The sequence below is a fragment of the Perca flavescens genome, chromosome 12 (assembly GCF_004354835.1).
Source record: "Perca flavescens isolate YP-PL-M2 chromosome 12, PFLA_1.0, whole genome shotgun sequence".
In the NCBI taxonomy this organism is placed as follows: Eukaryota; Metazoa; Chordata; class Actinopteri; order Perciformes; family Percidae; genus Perca; species Perca flavescens.
Window position 1 is genome coordinate 29801100 of NC_041342.1, and position 24263 is coordinate 29825362.

The 24263-nt window shown below is 41.7% G+C and overlaps 1 protein-coding gene across 1 annotated transcript in view; it reads right to left on the minus strand.

Moving 5' to 3' along the window:
- The window catches only part of LOC114566015 (cadherin-18), a 94658-nt gene that overhangs the window by 29274 nt on the left and 41121 nt on the right, over window positions 1-24263 (minus strand). Inside the window, exons 5-6 of the mRNA XM_028594356.1 lie at window positions 4455-4622; window positions 3045-3232 (exon numbers count right to left, since the gene is read on the minus strand). Coding sequence (XP_028450157.1) covers window positions 3045-3232; window positions 4455-4622 — 356 coding nt within the window. The remainder of the gene's footprint in view (window positions 1-3044; window positions 3233-4454; window positions 4623-24263) is intronic.

Sequence of the window (24263 nt, forward strand, 5' to 3'; positions counted from 1 at the left end):
AAAGGTTACAGAAAGATGTAATATCCCAGTCTGTCAGTGCTGTTCCTGTTACAGTATAAATGCGCTTCACTTACCACCCACTCCATGTTTTTGCAGTGAGGTCGATTTGCATAGGGAGGCGCCTTTTCTGCGCCAAATGGATATTGCATATTACACAATTTAAATATGTGTAAATAGCACAGGAGCACCAAGACGCTTTTTGCTTGGCAGTGCCCCGTTTAGGGTGTATTACACAGTTTTCTTTTTGTCTTGTCTTTGTCTCGCAATGCCTTTGTGAATTCACCTGACAGAGTATGAAAACATCCACTTCATGTGCACATCTTCCTCTCTCTGCAACATCGCTCCAGACGGGCTTTGTACATAGATGAGCTCCTTCAACCACTAAGGGACTCAGGAGGTAATACTTTGCCTCATTTGTCAAGTTTTTACTTGCCATAAGCATAAAGCTATGGTGCGTGACTATTTAATATTATTGAACGTCTGTTACATTCAAGCCGTTGCCAAATTAGTTGATACAAAGCTAATTAAGACTTTATCAGCTCCACACAACTCTCTCTGGATTTCTCAGTATGGCTGTGTTTACAAAACGGTGTAGACCGGCGATTTCCGTGCGCAGAAGCAGAGTGATGTGTTTTACGTCATCGCTGAGCCGGATTATACCACAGCAGCGTAGAGTCTTGCCTGTCAGACTCACAGATGTTATTGTCTCTACAAGTACCTTACAGAACAATCCCATGTCTATTAAGCTAGTATCTACCTTCCACTCCAAGCACTCCTGCAATTAAACTCCATGCCTTCTCTTTATTAGTGTTGTCCTTATAAAGGCTTTGCAATGTCTATTATGTTTTCTACCTCCAAGATGAATTTGGCGTTGTCCATGGTGTTGTAGAGGAGACTTACAGTATACGATATTGCGGGGGGGGGGGTTGGGGAATTGACTGGATGCTCTCGCTGTTTCACTGCCTGCTCGGCTGTCCGAATCCCCCCCGGCTAGTGTGAAAATACACCAATAGGTGCGTATCTTTAGCGGAGCGGAGAGCTGCTTCACGCACGCTTCTGGGACGTACCGTGACACGGGTGGTGGAATATCAAACATTGACTTGAATGGCGGCGCCATGTGATGTGTATCGTGTTATCGCGAGAACGTGCCGTGTTATCGCGAGAACTACGTCATACACATGTAAAAAAGAAATAAAATAAAAAAAGTTGGGTTTAGGAAAAGAACATCGGGAAAGGCTTTAGTAACACAAATAAACGACTAAAAATAAAGCAATATAGAAAATCTGCTTAGAAATATAGTTAGCTCTAGTTCTAGTTCTAGGATAGAACAACGCAATGTAATTCTGCTAAATAAAACATCACATTCATTATTAATTTTAAACAAATAGTTTATGCCAATACAATACACATTTTCACACATTTTCTAGGTGGGGCACAATCATATTTCAGTGGGGGGCCGGTGCCACACCGTTTCCCCCTTCTAGCCCCACACCTGGATAACAGTGTCATGTGTGTTCTTTGGATTCCTGGTGACACACATTTGTGAAATGCTTCCCGTAATATGTGGAGTGCAGCTAAGTTATTAAAGGTCCTATGGCATGAAAATGTCACTTTATAAGGTTTTTTAACATTAATATGCGTTACCCCAACCTGCCTGTGGTCCCCCAGTGGCTAGAAATGGTGATAGGTGTAAACCGAGCCCTGGGAATCCTGTTCTGCCTTTGAGAAAATGAAAGCTCAGATGGGCCGATCTGGAATTTTCTCCTTATGAGGTCATAAGGAGCAAGGTTACCTCCCCTTGTTCTGCTTTGCCCGCTCAGAGAATTTGGCCCACCCATGAGAGAGAGAGAGAGACATCATGGCTTTCAAACGAGAAAAGTGGCAGTTGGTCAAGGCCACACCCCCACCCTCCACCTTGCCCCCCCCTCTCTCCTCCTCAATAGCTATAGACACAGAAATGGCACATCCTAAGGAAAGCTCATTGTGGGACTGGCTAGTGGCTGTAATTCTGCACCAAGGCTGAATTTCGGGAAAGAGACTTCAGATACAGTATTAGGGGACCACTAAGGTCTATATAAAAGAGACTTCAGATACAGTATTAGGGGACCACTAAGGTCTATATGAAAGAGACTTCAGATACAGTATTAGGGGACCACTAAGGTCTATATAAAAGAGACTTCAGATACAGTATTAGGGGACCACTAAGGTCTATATAAAAGAGACTTCAGATACAGTATTAGGGGACCACTAAGGTCTATATAAAAGAGACTTCAGATACAGTATTAGGGGGACCACTAAGGTCTATATAAAAGAGACTTCAGATACAGTATTAGGGGACCACTAAGGTCTATATAAAAGAGACTTCAGATACAGTATTATGGGACCACTAAGGTCTATATAAAAGAGACTTCAGATACAGTATTAGGGGACCACTAAGGTCTATATAAAAGAGATTTCAGATACAGTATTAGGGGACCACTAAGGTCTATATAAAAGAGACTTCAGATACAGTATTAGGGGACCACTAAGGTCTATATAAAAGAGACTTTGGATACAGTATTAGGGGACCACTAAGGTCTATATAAAAGAGACTTTGGATACAGTATTAGGGGACCACTAAAGTCTATATAAAGGCATCCAAAGAGCACCATGTCATGGGACCTTTAACTGAAAGGAAACATGCTCTATGTACACAAGTACACAAATGGCATTTCCCAGTTACTGTATTGCAGCATTGTGACGAGCCAATCACAGCCCATCCTGAGACAAAGCGCGTGTTGAAATGCAAATGCAGTGTGTTCCAAGCACTAATGTCTTGACATATAGTTGCATTCTGGCACTTCTGTGGAGAAAAAAACACACCTAAATCTTTGATGATACATCAATGATACATCAAGGTGTAATGGCCAACTGGGCTAAACCTTGACAGCAGTAGCAGACTAAATGAAAGCACAAGCCAGAGAAGAAAGCTTCATTGTTGAAACACATCACATAATTGCATAAGTCTCAGTGTTGGCCTGTGTGTTGTGATGTCTGACTCATACCTGCTTGAGGGAAATGATTCCTTCCCTGCGGTCAGCATCGGTGGTGATGGTGAAAAAGGCAGCTGCGTCGGCATTAGTGATGCTGTAGGTCATCTCAGCGTTCTGCTTCTCATCTTCATCGCTGGCTCTGATCCGACCCACGGCCTTCCCTACTGGAGCCAGCTCTGCTACATACAGCTGGTAGCTCTCTGCAACAGTGACGCAACATTTCATTATATTTTTCATTGTAACTTTTAATGATATTCAGTGCTTTTTACATGCAGTTTGAAATGTTCTCTCATTGTTTTTTAATCTTTTTTTTGGACTTATAAAAGACCAGGATAAAAAAAAAAGTGTGTTCTGAAGAAGAGCAACTTTTCAGAAAATGGTAAGCAGCGTACAAACAAGTTGTCAACGCATGCGCAGTGTGCGTATCCATTATTTAGAATAATAATCTGAGCCTGTCAGTGGCAAAAACAGCACTTTTAGTGGATGGAAATTGAAGGTGCGCAATTGCCAATTAACATTACATTGCACTCTTTACGCACAATCCTGCTTAATACTGGACTCATTTCAAAAATGGCTGTTCCCATCAGTCACTTAGACACAAAAACATAGACAAATAGGGTCCAGGTTGAAAAATACAGAAGTGACCCTTTAATGACGGAAGATTTTCTCTCAGTCTGAGATTATGGCAAATGTATCTATATTATGATGACATCTATAAACACGCATCTAGTTCTCTGAGTGACTAAACCAGAGCAACGACAGCAACTGCAGAATGGGCAGTGAAGAAAGCATGAGCATGGGCTGAAGCAAAAATAAGAGGGAGCACTTGGTAACTGCTGCTGTCAGAAACAGGGGTGATTTTAGTCCTTTTTTTTAGGGCTTGATTCCAGCACTACTAAAAAATAATTTCTAAAAAAGTCTGTGTTAATCTATTGTGAGCTCAGGAGTTCTGCTCTAGGAATATCACAGCATCGTAAAACTAAATCCAGAATCTAGACGCCTAGATCATTCAGAAAAAGAAAAATTCTGAGCCATTTTCAGAAAATAGTGCTTGTAAGGCATTAGTCAAAATATACATACATCTCTAATTTATACTGCATTACTGCATATTGGACATATCTGCTTTTCCATAAATAAATATCTGATTTCATTAGTTATACCACCAAACCTTTGTAGTAATGGCCCTGCGGCTACACATTAAAGTAAGTTTTCTCAGAACTGTTGGTGTCTTTCTTATTACATAATTCAGTGTTTCCCTTACCATGAATAAAATAAATAAAATGATGTTAAAATGTAAAGTTAGCACAGTAGAATAACGTTTAAAAAAATTACGTTAAAAAAGGGTGCCAGGCACCCCTAAAGCTCTGAGCCTAGAATCGCTGCCTGGTCGGAAACAAACGGTGTGTGAGAGGGATCACTTACTCTGTGGAAACTTTGGCGGGTTGTCATTGACGTCGGTGAGGGTGATGTTGACGGTAGTAGATCCAGACAGTCCTCCGACCGAGCCCGCCATGTCTTTGGCCTGGATCACCACAACATACTGGTCCTTGGTCTCACGGTCCATGTTGGACATCGCTGTACGGATGATACCTGAGGTAGAGATGAGGAGAGAAGAAATATATGAAATGTAATTGTAATTAAACAGGGACAACGCGCTATTAAACATTAACACACACACACACACACAGCGGTGTAGTCTACGTCATACACAGACACGCAACAACATACTTTCCATTACATTTTGGATATATTTTGAATTGTCATCTGTTTTTCTTCTTCACATAGGCTAAATAAAAGGTAAATTGGTGCATAAAAGTGCATCCGAATTCTGCAAATTAAGACGTTGATGCTCAAAACTTCCCTGGGGGAAGACACCCATACCCGTCACTATGATATACTCCCCCCCAAAAGGCAGATTCTACAATACATTAGACTACACCACGGCGCATACACACATGCACGCGCGCACACACACACACACACACACACACACAGTCTTTGGGCCACAAAGGATTATTAATGATTAGTCAGCAACTACAGTATGTTTCATCTGGTCAGGCGGTATGTGCTGTTTAATACATAATTGAAAACTGATTTAGAATGATGATTCAGCTAACCGTTGGTCATATGTAAACCTCTAAAAAGGAGTTAGCTCACCATATTATGAAGACACATATTTTCTCCAGACTGTCTTCCCAAAAACACTTACAGAATCAACTGTTTCAGTGACTGCCCCAGAACGACATATGGTTATGTTCATAACCCTAACCCTAACCCTAACCCTAACCAAACTCTTCCCTAACCTTAAAGGCTCTGAGCCCCCACACAGGTGTTTTGAGTTAATCTAGCTGATTAGACCTCTCCCCAGGACTGTGTGGGTGTAGACTGTAGCTGTGTTGGAAACCATTCACTCACTCACTATTCCCTATATAGTGTTTATTCAATTGTGAACTATATAGGGAACGACCAAACCAGATTTCGGACACTCACTGAAAACACATCTTTGCGTGACTCGCGGCAGGAGATGCGCCCGTTATTTGTGTGACGGAGGCGGGTGTGCCCAGCGTCACGTAAACAAACCGAAACAAAAATACTTCTTATAAGTCCCTGAAACAAACCGAGCACCCAGGAGGATAGTAAAATTATATTTATATTTCCACTGTTTAGAAACGAAAATCCGCTCCATTTTTCCTTTTGTGGTATAAGGGAGTAAAATGTAGGGTACATTGTATGTACACTCAAATTAGCAGTGCATTGTGGGTATTTTATAGTGGATTATATAGTGAATGAAATTAACCGCCGAGAATACGAACAACACTACGAAATGGCGAACACACCATATCGTGCACTATTTCCGTGATAGGGAACGTCTCGAACACAGTTTGTGATTAATGGACATCTTCCTGAGTCTCCTGTTAGCTTTGTTAGACCTGTTAGGGCAGGACAAATGACTTGGATGGATTTACCATTGTTATTGGTAGATGAAGATTTGTGACCTAATAAATTCCCATCTAAGCTGCGGCCCGCTTTCAACCCGCAGAGGTCTAATCAGCCACAATAACTGAAAACACCTGTGTGGGTGTTCAGAGGCTTGAAACAAGTGGCTATAAATGCTACCATGCCAAACGAAAGGTCCCCTAACCAGAACAAAATAGTAATTTTCACCCAAACCATGTTTTAATGTGATGGTAAAACACAAGCATGCGTGAGCACACACACACACACACACACACACACACACACACACACACACACACACACACACACACACACACACACATACACACACACTCTGAAATGAAATAATCAATAATGTGGTGTAGATTGCATGTTTGCCAGTGTCCTGCTGAAACCAAAAACTTCCACACGCTCGCAAACTGAAAATCAAATTGATTTGATACCCATATATTTATGCCGGTCTATTTTTTTCATTATTTATAATTGTGCGAGTTGTCTGGTTCTTGATACATGTCTTCCTGCAGGACATCATCAGCTCTCAATTACACCGAGTTCTGAAACAAAATGCATTCCTATTTGCTCATACCTTCCTCTCTCTTATTTGATTCCTCTCTCTTATTTGATTTACATTTTCTATTTATGTAAAACAACAGAAAGAAAAGCCTTTGTTCCATACAGTGTTACTATATTACAGTACATACATGCACATGGGAAACATTCATTATTAAAGTGAATAAATAAATACATGAATGTATAATAAAACAAATTCATCCTCCGTGTGCAATGTTTATTAAAGAATTATTTCTTATTAGTTTTACATAATTACCTTATAATATATTTTTTTGCACTATCCCTTGCTGCTTTGACGTTGTGAATTTTCATGTTGTGGGATTAATGGAGGATTTTGAATCTTGAATATGGCATTAGCCAGAAAAAGTGCAAGTCAGAAACCTGCATGATTAACACATGGCCTGTAAACTTTTAGAAATTGTATGTAAGCTCCTCAGTTGATATTCAAGATTCAATAGTTCCTTTGGTCTGTTCCAAAGGTTAGAACTGAGCTGGGGGGAAAGGCGTTTGAGTTTGCTGCTACCGCTACATGGAACAAGTTACAGAAATCCATGAAACGTAATGAGCTGGTCTCAGTGGTCCCTTTTAAGACGATGTTGCTTGACTTGGATGCAGCCACATCTGGCTGTAGATGTTTGGCCTGATGTGTTGAGGATTGTGGGTGACTTTGAGGGATTTGCTGTTTCAGGTTTTTTATTTTATTATTTTATTATGTTTTTAGTGTTTTTGCAACCCTTTCTCACTCCGAACTCGTAAAATAAGGATGTTTGGACAGTGGCTGTCAGCGTCTGAAACAACGAAAAAAGTGCCCTTCAGCGTGTTTGTAGAGCAGCATCTACACAGGGTTTGAAAATGACATAGCACTAAGAGCGACTACGGTAGCGAGTAGTACGAAAGCCCGAACATCTTTTTTTCTAAAGTAACTCCCTGAAAACAAAACCCTTGATGAAGTGCGCTCGCTCAGAAAACAGGTATTAGTTTAATTCAGAATCCATCTAGAACAGGCATCGTGATTGGTCCCCTAGTTTACGCCTGGCTACATCATATACCTCAATCATCAGGTATCAATCATTTTCATTTTGACCACAGACACAATATCAGCGAGCACTTTGTACTATGGATTCTTCGTGGAAAAGAACATTTCCTTTTTATATTTTAAGTAAATAACGTGGCCTAATTTGCTTAGTTACTCGGCACTTTCTTTTTGATTATTACAAATAACAAAGCAAAAATATCTTCTTAAAATAAAAGATAAACTGTCTTTCACATGAATTATAAACAGGTGAGTAAGTAGTCTTGCTGAGGATTGTTTTTTTCTGTCTTGATATTTACTGTGTCTCATTTGGACTCGGTCTCTAGTCCTGGTCGTGGACTTGTTTTGGACTCAACAAAGGTGGACTTCACTACAGCCCTTGGTAGAGGGTCTTTCTTTTTGAAGAGAATGACTCACCTGGCCAACAAGTCGCAAGAGGCCAGCATGTTACACAAATTTTTACTTAATATCGCATATCCTGTGATGTTACAGCAAACCAAACACCAAAGTGAGAGGGGATGGATCAATGGGCTCCTTCAGTATTTCAGAAACGGTATTGAAAACTCATTGCCAGAAGGGATTTAGTCTTGGACATGTCCAAAACAGATGTAATAGGTTTGCAGGGCTTGGTTTACATCTGTCGCATGTGGGGTCTAACTGTCATATTTTTATACGTTTTTATAAGTACTCATCACGTCAAAGGGTTATGCCAAATTGACCAATGTTATGCTGGTATAAAATGTTTCTCATGGAGCATGGGTTGGAGGGGAAAGTTGAGGCCGGGTGGGCCAAAAAAAAACCTGCAGAACCTTAAATCTACAGTGCGTAGTTTCTGTCCCCCCCATGAGGAATTCTAAGTAATGACAACAAAACTGTCGGTGCGTCCACATAATACAAGCCTTCCGTGATCGCGCACCGCCTCCTTTCCTCCCCCACGCAGTTGCTAGTAGCCAAGGAGGACACGGAGGATTAAAAAAAACATGATGGACTCTTCAGAGAAGGTAATTATCGTTTCATCGATAATTCATCGAGTTTCTGCACGCGAAAGTCGCCGGACGACATAATCTTCTGAACATAGCCACACTGAGAAATCCAGAGAGAGTTATGTGGAGCTGATAGTCTTAATTAGCTTTGTATCAACTCATTTGGCAATGGGTTGAATGTAACGGACGTTCATTAATATCAAAAAGTTACGCACTAAACCTTTATACAAAAATACAATGGGACTTGAAGTATCGAAAGCTCTGCAGTTTTCATGTTTATCAGAAAAGATGTTTGATGATGCTTGTTGTTTTCTTCAGAATAATCAGGCAAAGTCAGTGCTTGGTAACATCCACAATTTGTTAAAACAGTGCATTTCATTATGTTTAATGGACTGCACACTGCACTCGTCCCATGTGGTACAGTATTTATTGTCCCTCCGATGCTCTAATTTAATCACAGAAAATATGACTAGAGGTGAAAAGTTTAGCTAAATAATGATTACTAATGATTTAGTTGATGACGTTTGTGTATGTAGATTTCAGTGGAGGAATGTAACCTTGTACATTTACTCATGTTGTTGTATAATGCTGCTGGAACAACCTCTGGGAGCGTTTCTTGGGGAAGGACAGTCTCAGTGTGACTTTATCTGACTGCAGGCCTCTGGGTCACCAGGCTACGGTGAAGTCTGTCCTGTTTTGGTAATATAGGATGGTAGGGGCCCACAAAAAGTCTATAATAACAAATGCCTTTGGCATTTGTTATTGACGCAAAACGTCTCCTTTGGCGTCATATTTAGACGCGCTTGGTCGGGACGTACATTTAACTTCCATGCGGCACAAGAATGGGACTGTTAACTTTAGGAAAAGATCGTGGGTGGGGTTACAAAATGTCCTATTTCAGTGACAAGCAGGACAAGAACGGGACATAAACCCAGGTCTCCTGGGTGAAAGTCTTGTGTTGTTTGACCCATCCACCACACCAACCTACCTCCTTACGCAAATTTTCGGTCTTCCATACTACTCGCTACCTTTGTCGCTTTTAATACCATGTCATGTTACAGCGCCGCGGTCAAACAGCTGCTATGCCCGGTGCGTTCCATACAGACGCTAAAGGGTGATTTTTGCGTGGGTGTCTGACGCTGAGAGCCACTGACCAAGCATCAGTATTTCACGATTGGGAGTGAGAATAGGTTGGTGAAAAAAAACAAATTAAATGGATACTTAAAACTATTTAAAGTGCCCATATTATACTCCTTTTCAGGTTCATAATTGTATTTTAAAGTTGTACCAGAATAGGTTTACATGGTTTAATTTTCAAAAAAACATATTTTTGTTGTACTGCACAGCTCTCTCTCACTGCTGCAGATCCTCTTTTCACCTGATCTCTGTTTTAGCTACAGAGTGAGACCTCTTACTATCTTTGATTGCACTCGCACATGCTATGCTTGTAGATTATGGTGAACTTGTGTGTGTTGTAGCAGTGCTTTGCTATTGAGAACAAGGTAGCATGCTACGAGCTAACGGTTGCGGTTAGGCAGCTCGTTTTGGGTCGATTTTTAACAGCACACCAGGAGACTGAAGGCAGGACACATTCAGAAACCGTATCTCACTCAAAACAACATGGATGGATTTTTTTCAAAGTCTGTATGTGTGTGGAAGCACCAGAGACACAAAATAACACCCCAAAAAAGTGTTTTTTTCATAATATGGGCACTTTAATCTGGGCACCTGGGTAGCTCTCCTGGTAGAACGCGCGCCCATTTATAGAGGTTCACTCCTCTCCCTCTCTCCCCTTTTGTGTCTTCAGCTGTCCTATAAACATAAAGGCCTAGATGCCCAAAAAATTATCTTTAATACTATTTAATCCTTCCTCTCCTCTTTCTCTTGGATTATTTCCAGTCAGAGGCCTGCACAGAGTGTGTAACAGCCTTGTTCCAAATACAGTCACCTGTTTTTAGGCCTTGGGCGTTGCCCTATGGACCCTGGGTGTGATCCAGAGAGTCTGGTGTGCAGCTGGTGTCTGGTGTGCACCATTTGTCACTAATGGCCTTGTGGCTATTGGCTAATGCTACTGTTTTTTTTTTTCATTGCAAGGTAAGGCACTTAGAGGACCATTCTGGTTAACTGGTTGCACTTTGCTATAGCGATGTCAGCGTGTTCCCAGATCTCTAATTACTATGGTGAGTATAATGGTATTATAACTGATAGAAATTATTGCCGTGTTCAAAGTTGTAATAAAATGGGAGTATTCTTTAATGACAATTTTTAAGTGGAATCCACAATATGATTTACTACAGTAAGGCCTCCTCCTTAACACCAATGAGCTTGAGATTGAGAGCAAAATACACACATTCATATCCAACTCTATTCCTGTTTTGGGTGTGTGTGATTTTGTGCAGCAATCAGAAGTAACCTCAAGTTAGTGTAAGTCTAGGCCTGCATTGTTAGAAAAGTCCGTAGAAATACGGGCTAATATACTGTGTTATTATGAAGGAATTTTCTGTAATTACCTTTTCACACGTGTGTTTCTGTATTTTTGATTTTTGGATTAACAGAAATGTCCGTAAACTTAACGGAAAAGGTACTGGTAATTTTGTTTGCCAGGACATTATCTGTTATTATATTTTTGCTCTTACAGTGTGAAGGAGTGAAGACTGGTCAAAATGATTTCACTTTGCAAACTGTCCACACTAGAAGGTCTGAACCTAAACTGGTACTAACAAGGACAGAATTCCCACAACACGCACACACACACACACACACACACACACACACACACACACACACACACACAGTTCCCGCATGAGATGCAGACAGTGTTTAGCCTGGGGGCTCTGCTCCACTGCATTACTCGCTTCAGAGGCTAACAAAGCAGAGAGCCATCTGGCCTTATCAGCCCCTTTAGACTGAGCAGAGAGATACGGCGCCGGCTGGACAGGACGGGAAGCACACATTATGCACCTGTATCACAGAGAGTGACCGGAGGAGACACATATAGACAGAGAGAGAGAGAGAGAGAGAGAGAGAGAGAGAGAGAGAGAAAACACAAAAGGAAGTAGAGAGTTTGAAAATGAGTGGAGGGGACTGGCGTGAGAAACAACTAGAGGGACTGGAGCCAGCTAAAATATACATTCTCAGAACACTTTCCCATTTGAGTAACAGAATTACATGGAAATATATTGTTAGATAGTAATAGTAATAGTAGTAGTCAGTACAATGGTAGTCTCGCATTGCCAGACCTTCCTCCACAGCGCTGGGGAGGAGGGTCTGGCTAGTCAACACAGCATTCCCGGGATGGGAGACAAACGTGCTCTGGTTTATTGGCATTTCTTTAAACCAATCGCAATTGCCATGGGCGCCTCATGGAGCCGCGGTGCCGCTGCAAAATAGCCTTGGGGAGGAGTAAAGGAGAGCTTTGCCGTCGGATCTCACCAGTAAAACAAAGGCTGAATTTTAGGTCTCTTGTTTGATAACTCCTCGCCTGAACCGGAAGTTATTCTGGCCCTCCTTCGTGAAGGCCGTCTCAAAGCTCTTGTTCCTGCCCCGAGGAGCGAGAATGGAAGAGGGATCTCTGAGGAGCTAGGACTGAGGATCCACGAGAGCAGCCTTCCCGGAAGCAAATTTACGAATCTTACTATGGCCACGCCAAGACCCGCTCTTCAATAGCATTCACACACAACTATTGGCCGGGTGTCCATGCTTACACGTTCAGGTCCTATCCCCCTGACCAATCGGCTAACCCTAACCTTAACCACTCGAGGACAATGCCTAACCCCAACCAATGGAGCTGCTATTGAAGGGCGGGTCTTGGCGTGGCAATAGTAGGATTTGTAAATTCGCTTCCCGGAAGCCTTGCAGCTGAAGGAGTTGCTAACTCCACCAGGAGGCTGAGAGAGTTTTCAGAGGGATGAGATACCTCCCTCTGAAAACACATTTCCTCTCTGCTCGCATGATTTCCTCGCATGTCTCCTGTGCTTCCTCGGTGGGATGGACTAAGACGCGAGGAAGGGAAGCAAGTGAAGGAAACAGGGATGAAATTTAATACCTTAGTACCTAATATAAATCCCACATTTTGTTGAGGTTAGATGAAACCATAGGCACAGCTGACAGGGATCTATATCTCTCTGCCATTTATATACACTCAGTAGATTCACCTTATTTTGAGGTGTTGAAGGGATAGAGGCAGAGATTTATTGTCAGAAACAAACAATCGTCACAATTTTTAACTCTTGGAATTAAGTTTTTACTTGGTTTTAGTTTGTTTTTTTAAGTCTATAACCAAACGTTTCGAGCCACTGTTGAATTTGATTCGAAGGGGCGTACTGAAACCTAATGTCTTCAGTCTTTCTGACAGAATGACACAAAACTGGAATCCACCAGCAGAAAACCAAAAGACCTTGAGCTGTGCACATTCCCCCACTCGCGTCATGCTGAAATGAGAGCAGCCCAAATAATACAATGGTTGCTAGTCAGGCAGATCTATTTGATTTTGCATTTTCCCCATTAAAGGTTACTCGGCATTATAAATGCAGCTTTCTTCTGCATGCCCTCGTCTCATTTTTCACTGTAATCCCTCGCACACAGACACATGAGAGTAATAGAGGGCAGATAAGAGGATACTTTTTCTCTGCTTTAGCTCGGAGAGAGAGAGACGGAGATCAGAAAGCAAAGGGGAGGGAAGCGCAGCATACTTATTAGGGTTCAACTGATGTTTCTGCATTCCAGCTCCCAGTGGATCGTCTGCACTAGTCTTTAGTAGCATTTTATTTGACCGACAATGCCTTACAGTGATACCTTTTTTTCACCTGGTTATTTTTTTGTGAAATTTAAAAAAAAGGCAAACACTGTAGCCTCCGCTAGTGATACGAGAAAAATAAAATGAATTGTCAAGGATATTTTGTGTAGAGTGCAACAGGAAGTAGTCAAGGGACAGAAGGCTGGGTGTGATGAAATGATTATTAGCAAAAGCATGTAGTTGTAACAAACGTAACACTATATTACATTGCATTATATCAATTCTATCACTATATAATCATATTAGTGTGTACATCATTTACAGTACACTGCACTCCAAATCATATACTAAATATACATATACTTTAATATATGGATATTAGGGTCACCTTCTGTCAATGTTAGTAACTCTATGAGACGTGTCAAACTCAAGGCCATATCCGGCCCCTCGCAAACTTTGATCCGGCCGGCGCATCAATATAGGTTCATAATACATTTTGACATTCTTGGTGCTTTTTTTTCTAAATTTTTGCCCCTATATCCAACATTTAGAAGGGTTTTTTTTTATTTCAGAAAATATGGCAGACTGAGCAGTTTGGTCCTCCATACTGTACTGTACATGATGCACCTGAGCTTGTAGAACCATATGCCACTCAGGGGACAGGACTGCAGTGTCTGAGATTAGCTTTCATTGATGTGGTTTATGCACTTGGTCAAGCTGGAAATAAACTGTTAAATTCCTTCTCATAGTCCACAGAGTATATTACAATGACATGTAATTGGATTTGTAATAACTAGTGCAGTGCCCGTTCAAAACATACCACATGCCATTGCACTGCTACATTTAACTGTCAGAGAACGTAGCAGATTCAGATTCTACTCGCACAATATCACAATTAAAATATAATGCACATTATTATTTATTAACACTATCCAGCATTAAAGTGGAGTCGATGTGTGCATGTCCTACATAAATAAATGTATTTGGCAACGTAAACCATTGTTTGATAGAAGAGGGATTTAACCGGTGGCCAGGGCCTTAGCCAAGGTTTAGAAATGAGTGAGGTCCAGAATTCTTTCTTTCAATTTAGCTTATTTACTGCAATCCTGTATGAGTGTGTGTGCGTGCGTGTGTCAGTTTTGACAGCAAGGCCCGTAGGAGTGAAAGACCATGAGTGGAACAGACTAGACATGAGTGCTGGAGTGTGTGGGTGAGGTGTAAATACCTTATCCATGACCAGGTTTCGTCCCTGGTCTTGCCTGATAGCATAGTGTGCCTATGAAAAGGGACGTGCCGCAAAAGCATCTAGTGGAAGAAAGCAACGGGGCCTGCTTTCTGCCATCTTTCTCTTTCCATAAGAGCTCAGATTTTCTTTGAAGACTGCCCATTCAAGGAAAATCAATCAAATCGCCCCTCCACCTGGACTTATTATATAATAAAATGTTTTGTTGAATGCATTTGGTTGCCTTGTATATAGTGCACTATCTCGCATTGCCAGACCTATCTCCACAGCTCTGTAGAGTGAAGCGTGATTTATGCTTATGCGTTAACTCCATGCCCTGGCTACGCACGTAGCTACGTGGAGACACTGACCCTAGGCTGTAGCCCGATGTGTACCTCTAGATTAATGTTGACTACACCTCTCGGCGACGCACGTCGCTCAGCTATGGAAAGCCCCGACTCATTTCCTGGTTCTCCTTCTCCATAAACAACATGAAATCAAAGAGAGGGTTAACTTTTTCTGCTACAAAGTGGGAGACACTTTGTTTCTCCCACTATGCCTCTAGAGTCGCTACTCGCTCCGAAGCTAATCGCTGTCACTCTGTCACTCGCTCTGCCACACACTCCCCCCACACACACACACACACACACACACACATGCTGGCCCTGCTATTCTCTTAAAGAGATCACACACCAACGCACACGTATAAACTTCAGGCCGCTTACGTTGGCGAAAGCTCTTCACGGAGCCTCCGCAGAACCATATGTTAGGCTTAAGGTCTGGCTACAGCGCACATTCATTCTAGCATAGTAGAAAAAAAGGCTCTGGGTTGTTGGGTCGCATTTCCTCAAACCAATTATTACAATCATCTTGGGTGGCCATACTATATATATATATCATTCACAGAAAGAACCAATCGGGCCTGCCTTGTTACACCATCCAATTTTCATTCCAAACTTGCCATTTTCAGCGTTTGGCTTGCTAGCACGAAGGTTTAAGCTTCCCGTAGCAAAGAGATTTTGAGAACGGCAACACACATTGAGCCCGGAAATGTAAATCTTGTCAATACATGCAACTAGGGCTGCAACTAACGATTATTTTAATAATCAATTAATCTGTCGATTATTTTTTTATTTTTCATTTATTTAGTGTGAAATGCTCCCACACCTTGGATGACTTCGTACTGATTTCTCTGCCTCTGCCGAGTGTTTCAGAACAACTTTACGGGTCTCTCCGGTCTCTCTCCGTATTTCCTCTACCCCCGCTCTGCTCTTTTTCCTTTTCTTTCGCTCCGCGCTGCTCCGCTCTGCGCTCGACTCAATTTTTTTTTTATCTCCGCGACTAGGTGGCCTAATATAATAGTTGCGCAACACAACGAATCAATAATTAAATTCGTTGCCAACTTTTTTAGTAATCGAATTTTATCGATTTTATCGATTCGTTGTTGCAGCCCTACATGCAACATAGTTATTTAAAATAAAATTAAAAATATTGATTAACATGGCTTTATGGTTATCTTATCAGAGGTAAACATACTCATTATGCAGAAGGGGCCCCTGTTAAATGGATGAATTGTTGCCACTGTTCCAGGTGGTGCTTAGACGACCAACTACTTTGCTTTGACCTATTATGTAATGTTGGGTAGCTGAATTAAAAGCAATGTTCTCAATAAGCTTATCACATTTTGTCAGTAACTAGTGTCTACAGCCATAAAAAATGTATTGGAGTAGAAAAGCACAATATTAGCTACTGAAATATAAAGTACATTTACATTCTACTTAAGTACATGACTTTACAACTTGGCAACTTTCCATCTTTGGTTTCTCTAAGCTCAGCACTGCTTCTACTGAGGAGGAGGACGTCTGTTTTCTTCCAGCAAAGAGCAGATGAAGGCAAGAGTGAGGAAGAGAAAAAAAAAGAGAGGAACTTTAGACTAAAAGGGTCCCCCTACACACAGGCACGCACGCACACACGCACACGCAGCCGTTTTGTCACTCTGAATGTTTGGCTTTCATCCTGTGATTCGCTCCACTTCAGAAAAGCCAAGGTTAGCCATCATTTTCTCTCCTGATAATTCATGTGCTCATACAAGCATGAAGGCACCGAGCCGGCGCCTCCGTTCCAAGGCCACCAGAGAGCTGCACAAACAGGAAATGACTGTATGATATCAGCATGGCACAGATAAGTGCAAAGAAAGAATGGCTGTTTGGTGCAGCTTATGACAACAATATTCATGGGGTGTCTTTTTGTTTTATTCAAAGAGAGAGAGAGACACCGAGTCGATGCACCTGATCGGAGTCTTTTTGTATCCCCTGATTAAATAAGCTATGAGAGAAAACGGAGGAGGGTTATGTGTTTTTACTTCATACCCAAGGGAGGGTAGAGCCTTTTAACAAATTGTTTTTTCATCCACCTAAATGTATTATCTTTTTTTATTTTTAAAAAGTTACATAAAAAAAGAAGGCTTTGCGCCATGGGTCATAAAGGTGCGTTTTGCCAAATACCATGTGAGGACAACAATGACTTCCCTGCGTCAGGGCTTTATTTTCCAATTAATTATTTTTCCAATTTTATTTTATTAACCAATAGGACAAACAAATAGAGTCCGATCTACATGGTTCTTAGTGGTTGAACGTTATCTCTCCTCAGACACTGACAGCAGAACTGCAGTGAAGTCACTAGGGGTGTGACGAGACGCTTACTCCACGAGACGAGACACATCACGAGATTGGGTTCACGAGAACGAGACGAGACGAGATTTAAAATTTTTTTTTTAAAGAAATCCTCAATGATGAAATATATGAATGGAAAATAGTTTTTTTATTCAACTGAAAAATCACAAAATGCAAAACAATTTAGGTGCCTTTTGAAATCAACTATTAATGATGAATGTTATTTAACTTTTTTTTTACTATTTTAATGAATCATATGCAGTAAAGGACATGCAAACACTGCAAAATGTTTTGTATAAAATCTACCAACTGGCTTCTGCCCTGTGAAATCTAACTCCTTTCCACAAATCGAACATAAAAAAATAAACAGTATAAATAAAATAAATGTGTAAACAACAGAAAATGTTTAAATGCAAACAGTAAGTGTATCAATAACCAAAGTACTGCTCTCTCAAAACTACAAGTACAAACAGAAACAATTTTTTTCTATAAGATAAACTACACAGAACAGCCTAAGATATGGTCATGTTATTTTTCAAGAATATAAGCATGTCGACTATTTCTGGCAGCAGTTGAGACCTTTGGGCAGTAACTATGTCTCCTGCAGTAGAAAAAACACACTCACTTGGAACTGAGGTAGCAGGGATGGAAAGGTATGCTTTGGCAAGTGGAGACAGCAAAGGATATTTAGGCGTTGCCGAAATCCGACATTTTCCACCACAGAAAATGGCCTCATATCAGCTGCAATGAAAACGTCTATGTCCCTCGTTATTGCCGTGGCTCTTGCACTTACCGGTGGCAGAGATGCAAAGGCTTTTAGAGTTGTTTGGCCTTTTAATGTTTTTGTCGCGGGTGCTGTAGTTGGTAGAGAGCTGTAGTGGTGCTGTAAGTGTTTTTGCATAGTGCTCGTGTTAGCCGCGGTATACGGCATTTTTTTCTTACAATATTTACATATTGTGTTCGTCTTGTCTGTCACTCTTTCGCCGTTTATTATTTCCGCAGGAAAACCAAAATGTTTGCACACAAATGATTTAAAAGTGGCAGGGGGATCTTCAATAGTAATTTCACGCTCCATCACGCTGACATCACATCGCCTCACGAGACAACTTTTCACCTCGACGAGAAGTCTTGTCACGTTTTAATCTCGCGAGATCTCGTTTTACGAGATCTCGTCACACCCTTAGAAGTCACGTGTCTTTATATGGAAGTTCAGCATTGCCAACTAGTTCTTTTTGCTGATGTTTTATACATCATGTGGACTTAGGCTATTTACAGTCTGGAACATTGATATGATCGGTTCATCGTGCATCAGCATGCATGTGGTCTTCACACACTCCTACAGCTGAAAATGTTGTGGTATGTGTCCCACGTATCCACAGCAAAATGTACGGCTCGGTCTCTTCTCGCATTAAACCTGAACTCCGTTGTTCAGCCGAGCTAACGAGGCTGCTAGATTTGCTCACAATGTTGAGTGCAATTTGGTGTGGTTGCTGGTTACGACACCTGCGCTGTTGTATGGGCCACGCGATCTACGGCACGCGTGTCTGGTTATCTGTCTTTGAATGTGGTGACCTGCGTGCTGCGTCCGACGCCACTAGAGTCAGCCATCTGCGGCGGGCTACCGCCGTCTATTTGGAAAATAATACCTCTGCTGCGTACTTGATCTCGTGTGTTTCTGAGCCAGATGCTGGATATACCGACATTACAACCAAATAATCATTCATTTCCCTGGAGTCAACGAACACGAGCGGATCTCTTATATGATCCGCGTTGCAACTCAAATTGTGTACGTTTTTTCATACTAACGTACGACACTAATAACATTACCTCCGATAATTAAATCCATGCTTTAAAGCAACAATATTGCTGGATAATTCCGCCGGATTTCACTCTTTTTGGCCGGATGTCCATTACCTTCAGCTTTCTTTGTTTTTGCAATTTTAAACTTTGGTGGATTTATGAGGACTATGGTTAACTGCTCCTCAGATCTCTGCAGGGTAAATCCAGACAGCTAGCTAGACTATCTGTCCGATCTGAAGTTTCTGTTGCAAGACTACAACCTTACACGTTCCACCCAAACAAGTTCCTTCCCGAGGCTATTTTGCAGCGGCACCGTTGCTCCGTCCGGCGCTTAGCACAGCCCAAGGTGATTGTGATTGGTTTAAAGAAATGCCAATAAACCAGATCACGTTTTTCTCCCATCCCGGGAATGCCGTGTGGACCTTCCTCCGCAGCGCTGTGCAGGAAGGTCTGGCAAAGCGAGACTACGAGTTCTCTCTGCACAAACCAAGACACAACAGTCCGCTCACTGATAGCGGTACTTTATATTCTCAAATCTGCTCACACACACACACACACACACACACACACACACACACACACACACTCAAAAAATACATATATAGCTTCACCGAATATCTACTGCTTTGGCAGCTACCAATTCAAGTACTTCAAGTATTTCAAGTAGAGTGAGACCCCATCTTTCCCTCTCCACCTCTCAGTTGCATGTGTAGAACAACCAATAGGAATGCTCTCTCTCTGAAATGACCTTTGATTGGGCAAAGTCTCCCATCGCGGGCTAGATTTTCTAAAGCCTGAAAACAAGAGGAGCTACAGAAGTCTGGTTTTCTCTCAGACCACTTGAATTACAAAATGCTGAACGGTTATTATTGAATGTTTGTCTAATGACGCGAAAAAAACATATACTGCCTCACCCCAGCTTTGAGGCACATTTAGTAAATCAGTAGTGAACTGAATTATTTAGTAATGTCCAAAAAAAGAGAAATAACTCTGGGGAAGGTCTTGTTTCCGTTTTGTTTTTACAAAAGTGAAACATAAGGTTCAGCTCACCTCCCCACCCAAGCTATTTTAGTACAGTCCCCTAAAATAGATTGTAAAAAAAGTCTCGCCCACTCCTCCTTCACCCTGTCTCCTCTTTTTCTATTCCATTCCTCTTTTCTCTCGTCACAGGTTCCTGCCCCACACCTCTTCCTCTCTCGTCTTACTTCCCCTTCCTCCCTCGCCTCCCCTCCTTCTCCCACGGATGTCAGGTACATTCCAGCAAACATGTTGTGCTGGGCTCCCACCTGCCTGTGCCGCTAAGTTCATCTGTCAGCCGACTCTTGTTAAACAAGCATCCAGCAGCTAGACTCCGGGACAGACTGGCTGTTGAGTGCGTGGCCAAAGCCTAGAATTAATTTCCTGTCTCTGTGTGTGTGTGTGTAGTATGAAAGGGGAACTGTCATGCTAATCATATTGATCAAGATGAAGAGCAGGTGAGAGTCCTATGTTGGATTTTAAAGCTGCCGTGGGCAAGATTTTAATAGAAAAAAATCCAATTGTCCTTAGGACGAAATGTTGCTGCAAGAGGGAGTAGCATCCCATCTCTGAAATTCCCTCTGTTTGCTCGAATTACATTCCAAATCCATATGGTCAATAAGACAAAATCTGCTCCACGAAGGATGATTTTGATGATATTTTGATGATATTTGAACGTACTTGTGGGAGCAGCGCTGTTAAGAGAGACGGCGCAGGGTGGGAGAGAACGAATTTGAAATCACTTCAGTAACGTTAGCTGTAAGACTCCAGTAAGTAGACAAGGCAGCGGTAGTGATTATTTTCCCTAAAGATGATGCCGTGTCATTAATAAATTAGTCACGACAAAAGATTTTTCCATGAATCCTCTAAGTTAACGATTATAAAATTAGCTTGTTTGGTAGCTTGTTGGATAGTTGGTTAGCTAGCTTGCTAATTCCACCCAACATGCTTTCACTGGTTATAGAAAATAAGATGACTGGCTAGCTAGTTAGTTAGCTTGCTAGCTTGCTAGGGGGTTCAGTTCTCAGTTCAGGATCACCTGTGTTAGAGAAAAGGATCACTTCAGATTTTTAAAGTGAATAAAATAGTTTGCCAGCCTACTTACTGGAGTTCCACAGCAACACATATTCTCTACAACTGTACTATTTTGTATGTGTTATCTGTGTCCCCTTCAAAAATTGCTCTTATTGCCCCCTCCCAACTGTTAGATGAAATGGGAGGGGTCATTATACCCACCCATCTGTTAACCTCTGCTTCAGCTGTTTGTGCTTGTTGGCTGCCGATGGCCTATAAGCACTTGACAAGGAGGAGGGGGTGGGCTTGTAATCGGTCATAGTTCTTAGACCTTGCCACGTGCTTGTGAGGCTGTCCCCACCTGGAATTGTAGCTCCACTTTCTTCCCTTACTCCCCTTTTGCCTCCTTTACTGCTCTTCTCACATTGTAGTCCGCAGCTTTATAATTCTGACTGCAGTCCTATTTGTGGGCAGCAGTGCGTGTGTTTATGGCGTCCCAGATGGTTCCTGTAATGCACGGTTGCTGGTTGTGGAATGATGTAACTGTAGTTTTGGGTACAGTTGCTTCTGTACAAATTAAATCTACCACAGACTCAGTGAATCCATTGATATAATTTGTGATGTCTGATTGGCTTGCCCATTTCTTGACCACACGTGTCTATACTGCGATCTCAGCAAGCTGGCCGCAGGGTTCGCCCTTCCCGAACCCCGGTAGTGATTCCAGGTTTATAGCCGTTTTGGAATGGCGTACAGCAGTGATCTTGAGTGTGTAGTCCCCTAGTCCCAAGGCAATCTCAATACCGTCCTGTACAAAATCCCACAAGGGTTTGACCTAAACTGTACAGTGCATGCAATGTTTTACAGCAGATGGCTGTAAAGATGTCCATTCATTTGCAACTATCTGAATTCCGCTGTTTGGACACCAAGGTTCTGTGTTGACATTTCATTAATCCAACCACCTGCCAGCCTGAGCACTCTGCACCATGTTAAACAGGATGTTGGCATTCAGCCGCTGGAACACGCGCGCACACACACACACGTGGCAGCACGGTGGCTCAGTGGTTAGCACTTCTGCCTCACAGCAAGAAGGTTCTGGGTTTGAACCCAGGTCGTCCCAGGCCTTTCTGTGTGGAGTTTGCATGTTCTCCCCGTGCTTGCGTGGGTTTCCTCCGGGTGCTCCGGTTTCTTCCCACCATAAAGACATGCATGCAACTAGGACTACAGTTGAAAATTAGCCGACTGGCTAACACTGGCGCATTTACAGAAATGTTGATTAATGTGCATTGTCCTAATATAAATAAATAAATCTTCTTCACACACTGAGGAAGGTGTACAAGAAGAGAGAGAGAAAAATGGTTAGAAAAGTCTAGTGACAGATACAAATTCTATCTGCGGTCCAGTTTCATATAGGATCAATTGTATTCAAACTGAAAGAGATTAATGGAGGTGAAGCTGACAATACATTGCGAGGCCAGTGCTTCACCGGTGTACCAGTGTATTTCTGAACACTCGTGTGCACGTGTTCTCGCGGCTGACCTTGCCTACTGGGAGACTGGATGAGGACATTAACTGTGTCTGACTTTGCCTTGGACTCCTAATGGATTCCCCACCCTCCACCCCCCAAATAGCACAACTTCTTCTTCTTCAAAAAAAAAAGACAGCAAATCACAAAATCCCTCCAGGTGAGAAGCAATCCTCTGCTGACAAGGATACAGCAGAGCAAAGGAGAATACTGGGAGGAGGGTGAGGGATGAGCAGAGGGACATCGGTGAAAATCGTGTATTCGGAAACAAGGTAGAGGAAGGCAGACATGTTTGTGGCGAAAAAAAAAAGGGGAAGGCAGCCAGTGCTGTGCCCATTCAGGCTGAGCTTTTCTATTATCTACCCTCCCAGCAGGGGAAATATCCACACTCTAAGAAATAAATCCATAAAACAAGTACAATGCTTTTCAAATGACTGTACTGTGTATTATTCAAATACACTATAATAGAGTGCTGTATATAAACATTTGCTTACTGTACAGTAGTTTAAATTACAATTAGGCTATAGCTTAAAACAGTATTGTGCTGTTAGCATTACAGTGCATTTCTGCTGTAGAATATCAATGCCGAACTGGTAGCAGAGTTTGAAAACAAACCTATTTATAAAATATGTATCATGGGAGTCAAGTCAAATTAATAGAATTGCCATAGTTTAAAATGTTGTCATGTATACAAAAACACAATATGAACACTGTAGGCGGACTACTTGATTGCTATAAATTAAATATTCATACAGCATTTGTATAGGAATGATTCTGCCCCTAGCTTTTTGATCCATGTAAGCGGTAGATTGCTGAAACAGTCATCACTGTAAGGGATTTCCACTGTATGTGTACACAAAGTTGGTCAATAAAGATAAAGCTGATTCTATGAACCTTGTATTTTCTGTGTGCATTGTGTTGCCAGGTGCTGTATTTTTTTCATATTCCTGCGGGTGAGTGCCCAAGCACAGCTGCAGGGACAAATTCAGAACAACAATAATCAGTAGGTCTTGTTTACACAGGTTATGCCTTCTAGACCCAGGGATGCGTATTTTCCTTCTGGCAGAAATAATGAAAGTAAATGTTTTGTTGCTGCTTTACTAGAAAAACACTGCATATGAGGATTATCTACTAAAAGCTACAGATAGTAAATCATAAAGCTCCAAATTGGGGCCATTTATTTGCATTTTGTGCCAATGTTTAGAGATAGACAGGGAGAGTTAGTTAGAAAGAGGTTATGAGTAGGTGCACTTAGGGCTGGGTATCGTTAAAAAATGTTTGATACCAGTACCAATACTAATACTGTAACTTTGATACCGGTTCCTGACCAATGCTTATTTTTATACCAATTTTATGAAATCCATTTCAACAAAAACATATTACAACATTACGGCACAAATCTTTTTATTTATTTTTCAGATCCTACTACGTGAGCCCCGTAACGTAGAGTTAAGACGTGTAACGTTAGACAGCCAATCACAAGCATTATTAGATCTCGGTAGAAGCACGCTGCGCGCTTATTGGCTCACTGACGCTGATGAGATTTAATCCTTAGGTATTGAAATTTAGTATTGAACGACGAGGTATTTTTCGATACTCTATTCTAAGGAGGCAATTCGGTGGGGGCCTAAAAAGTAGGACTGCACAATATATTGTTTTTTTTTATCGTCATCGCAATATCAACTGGCGCAATATACACATCGCG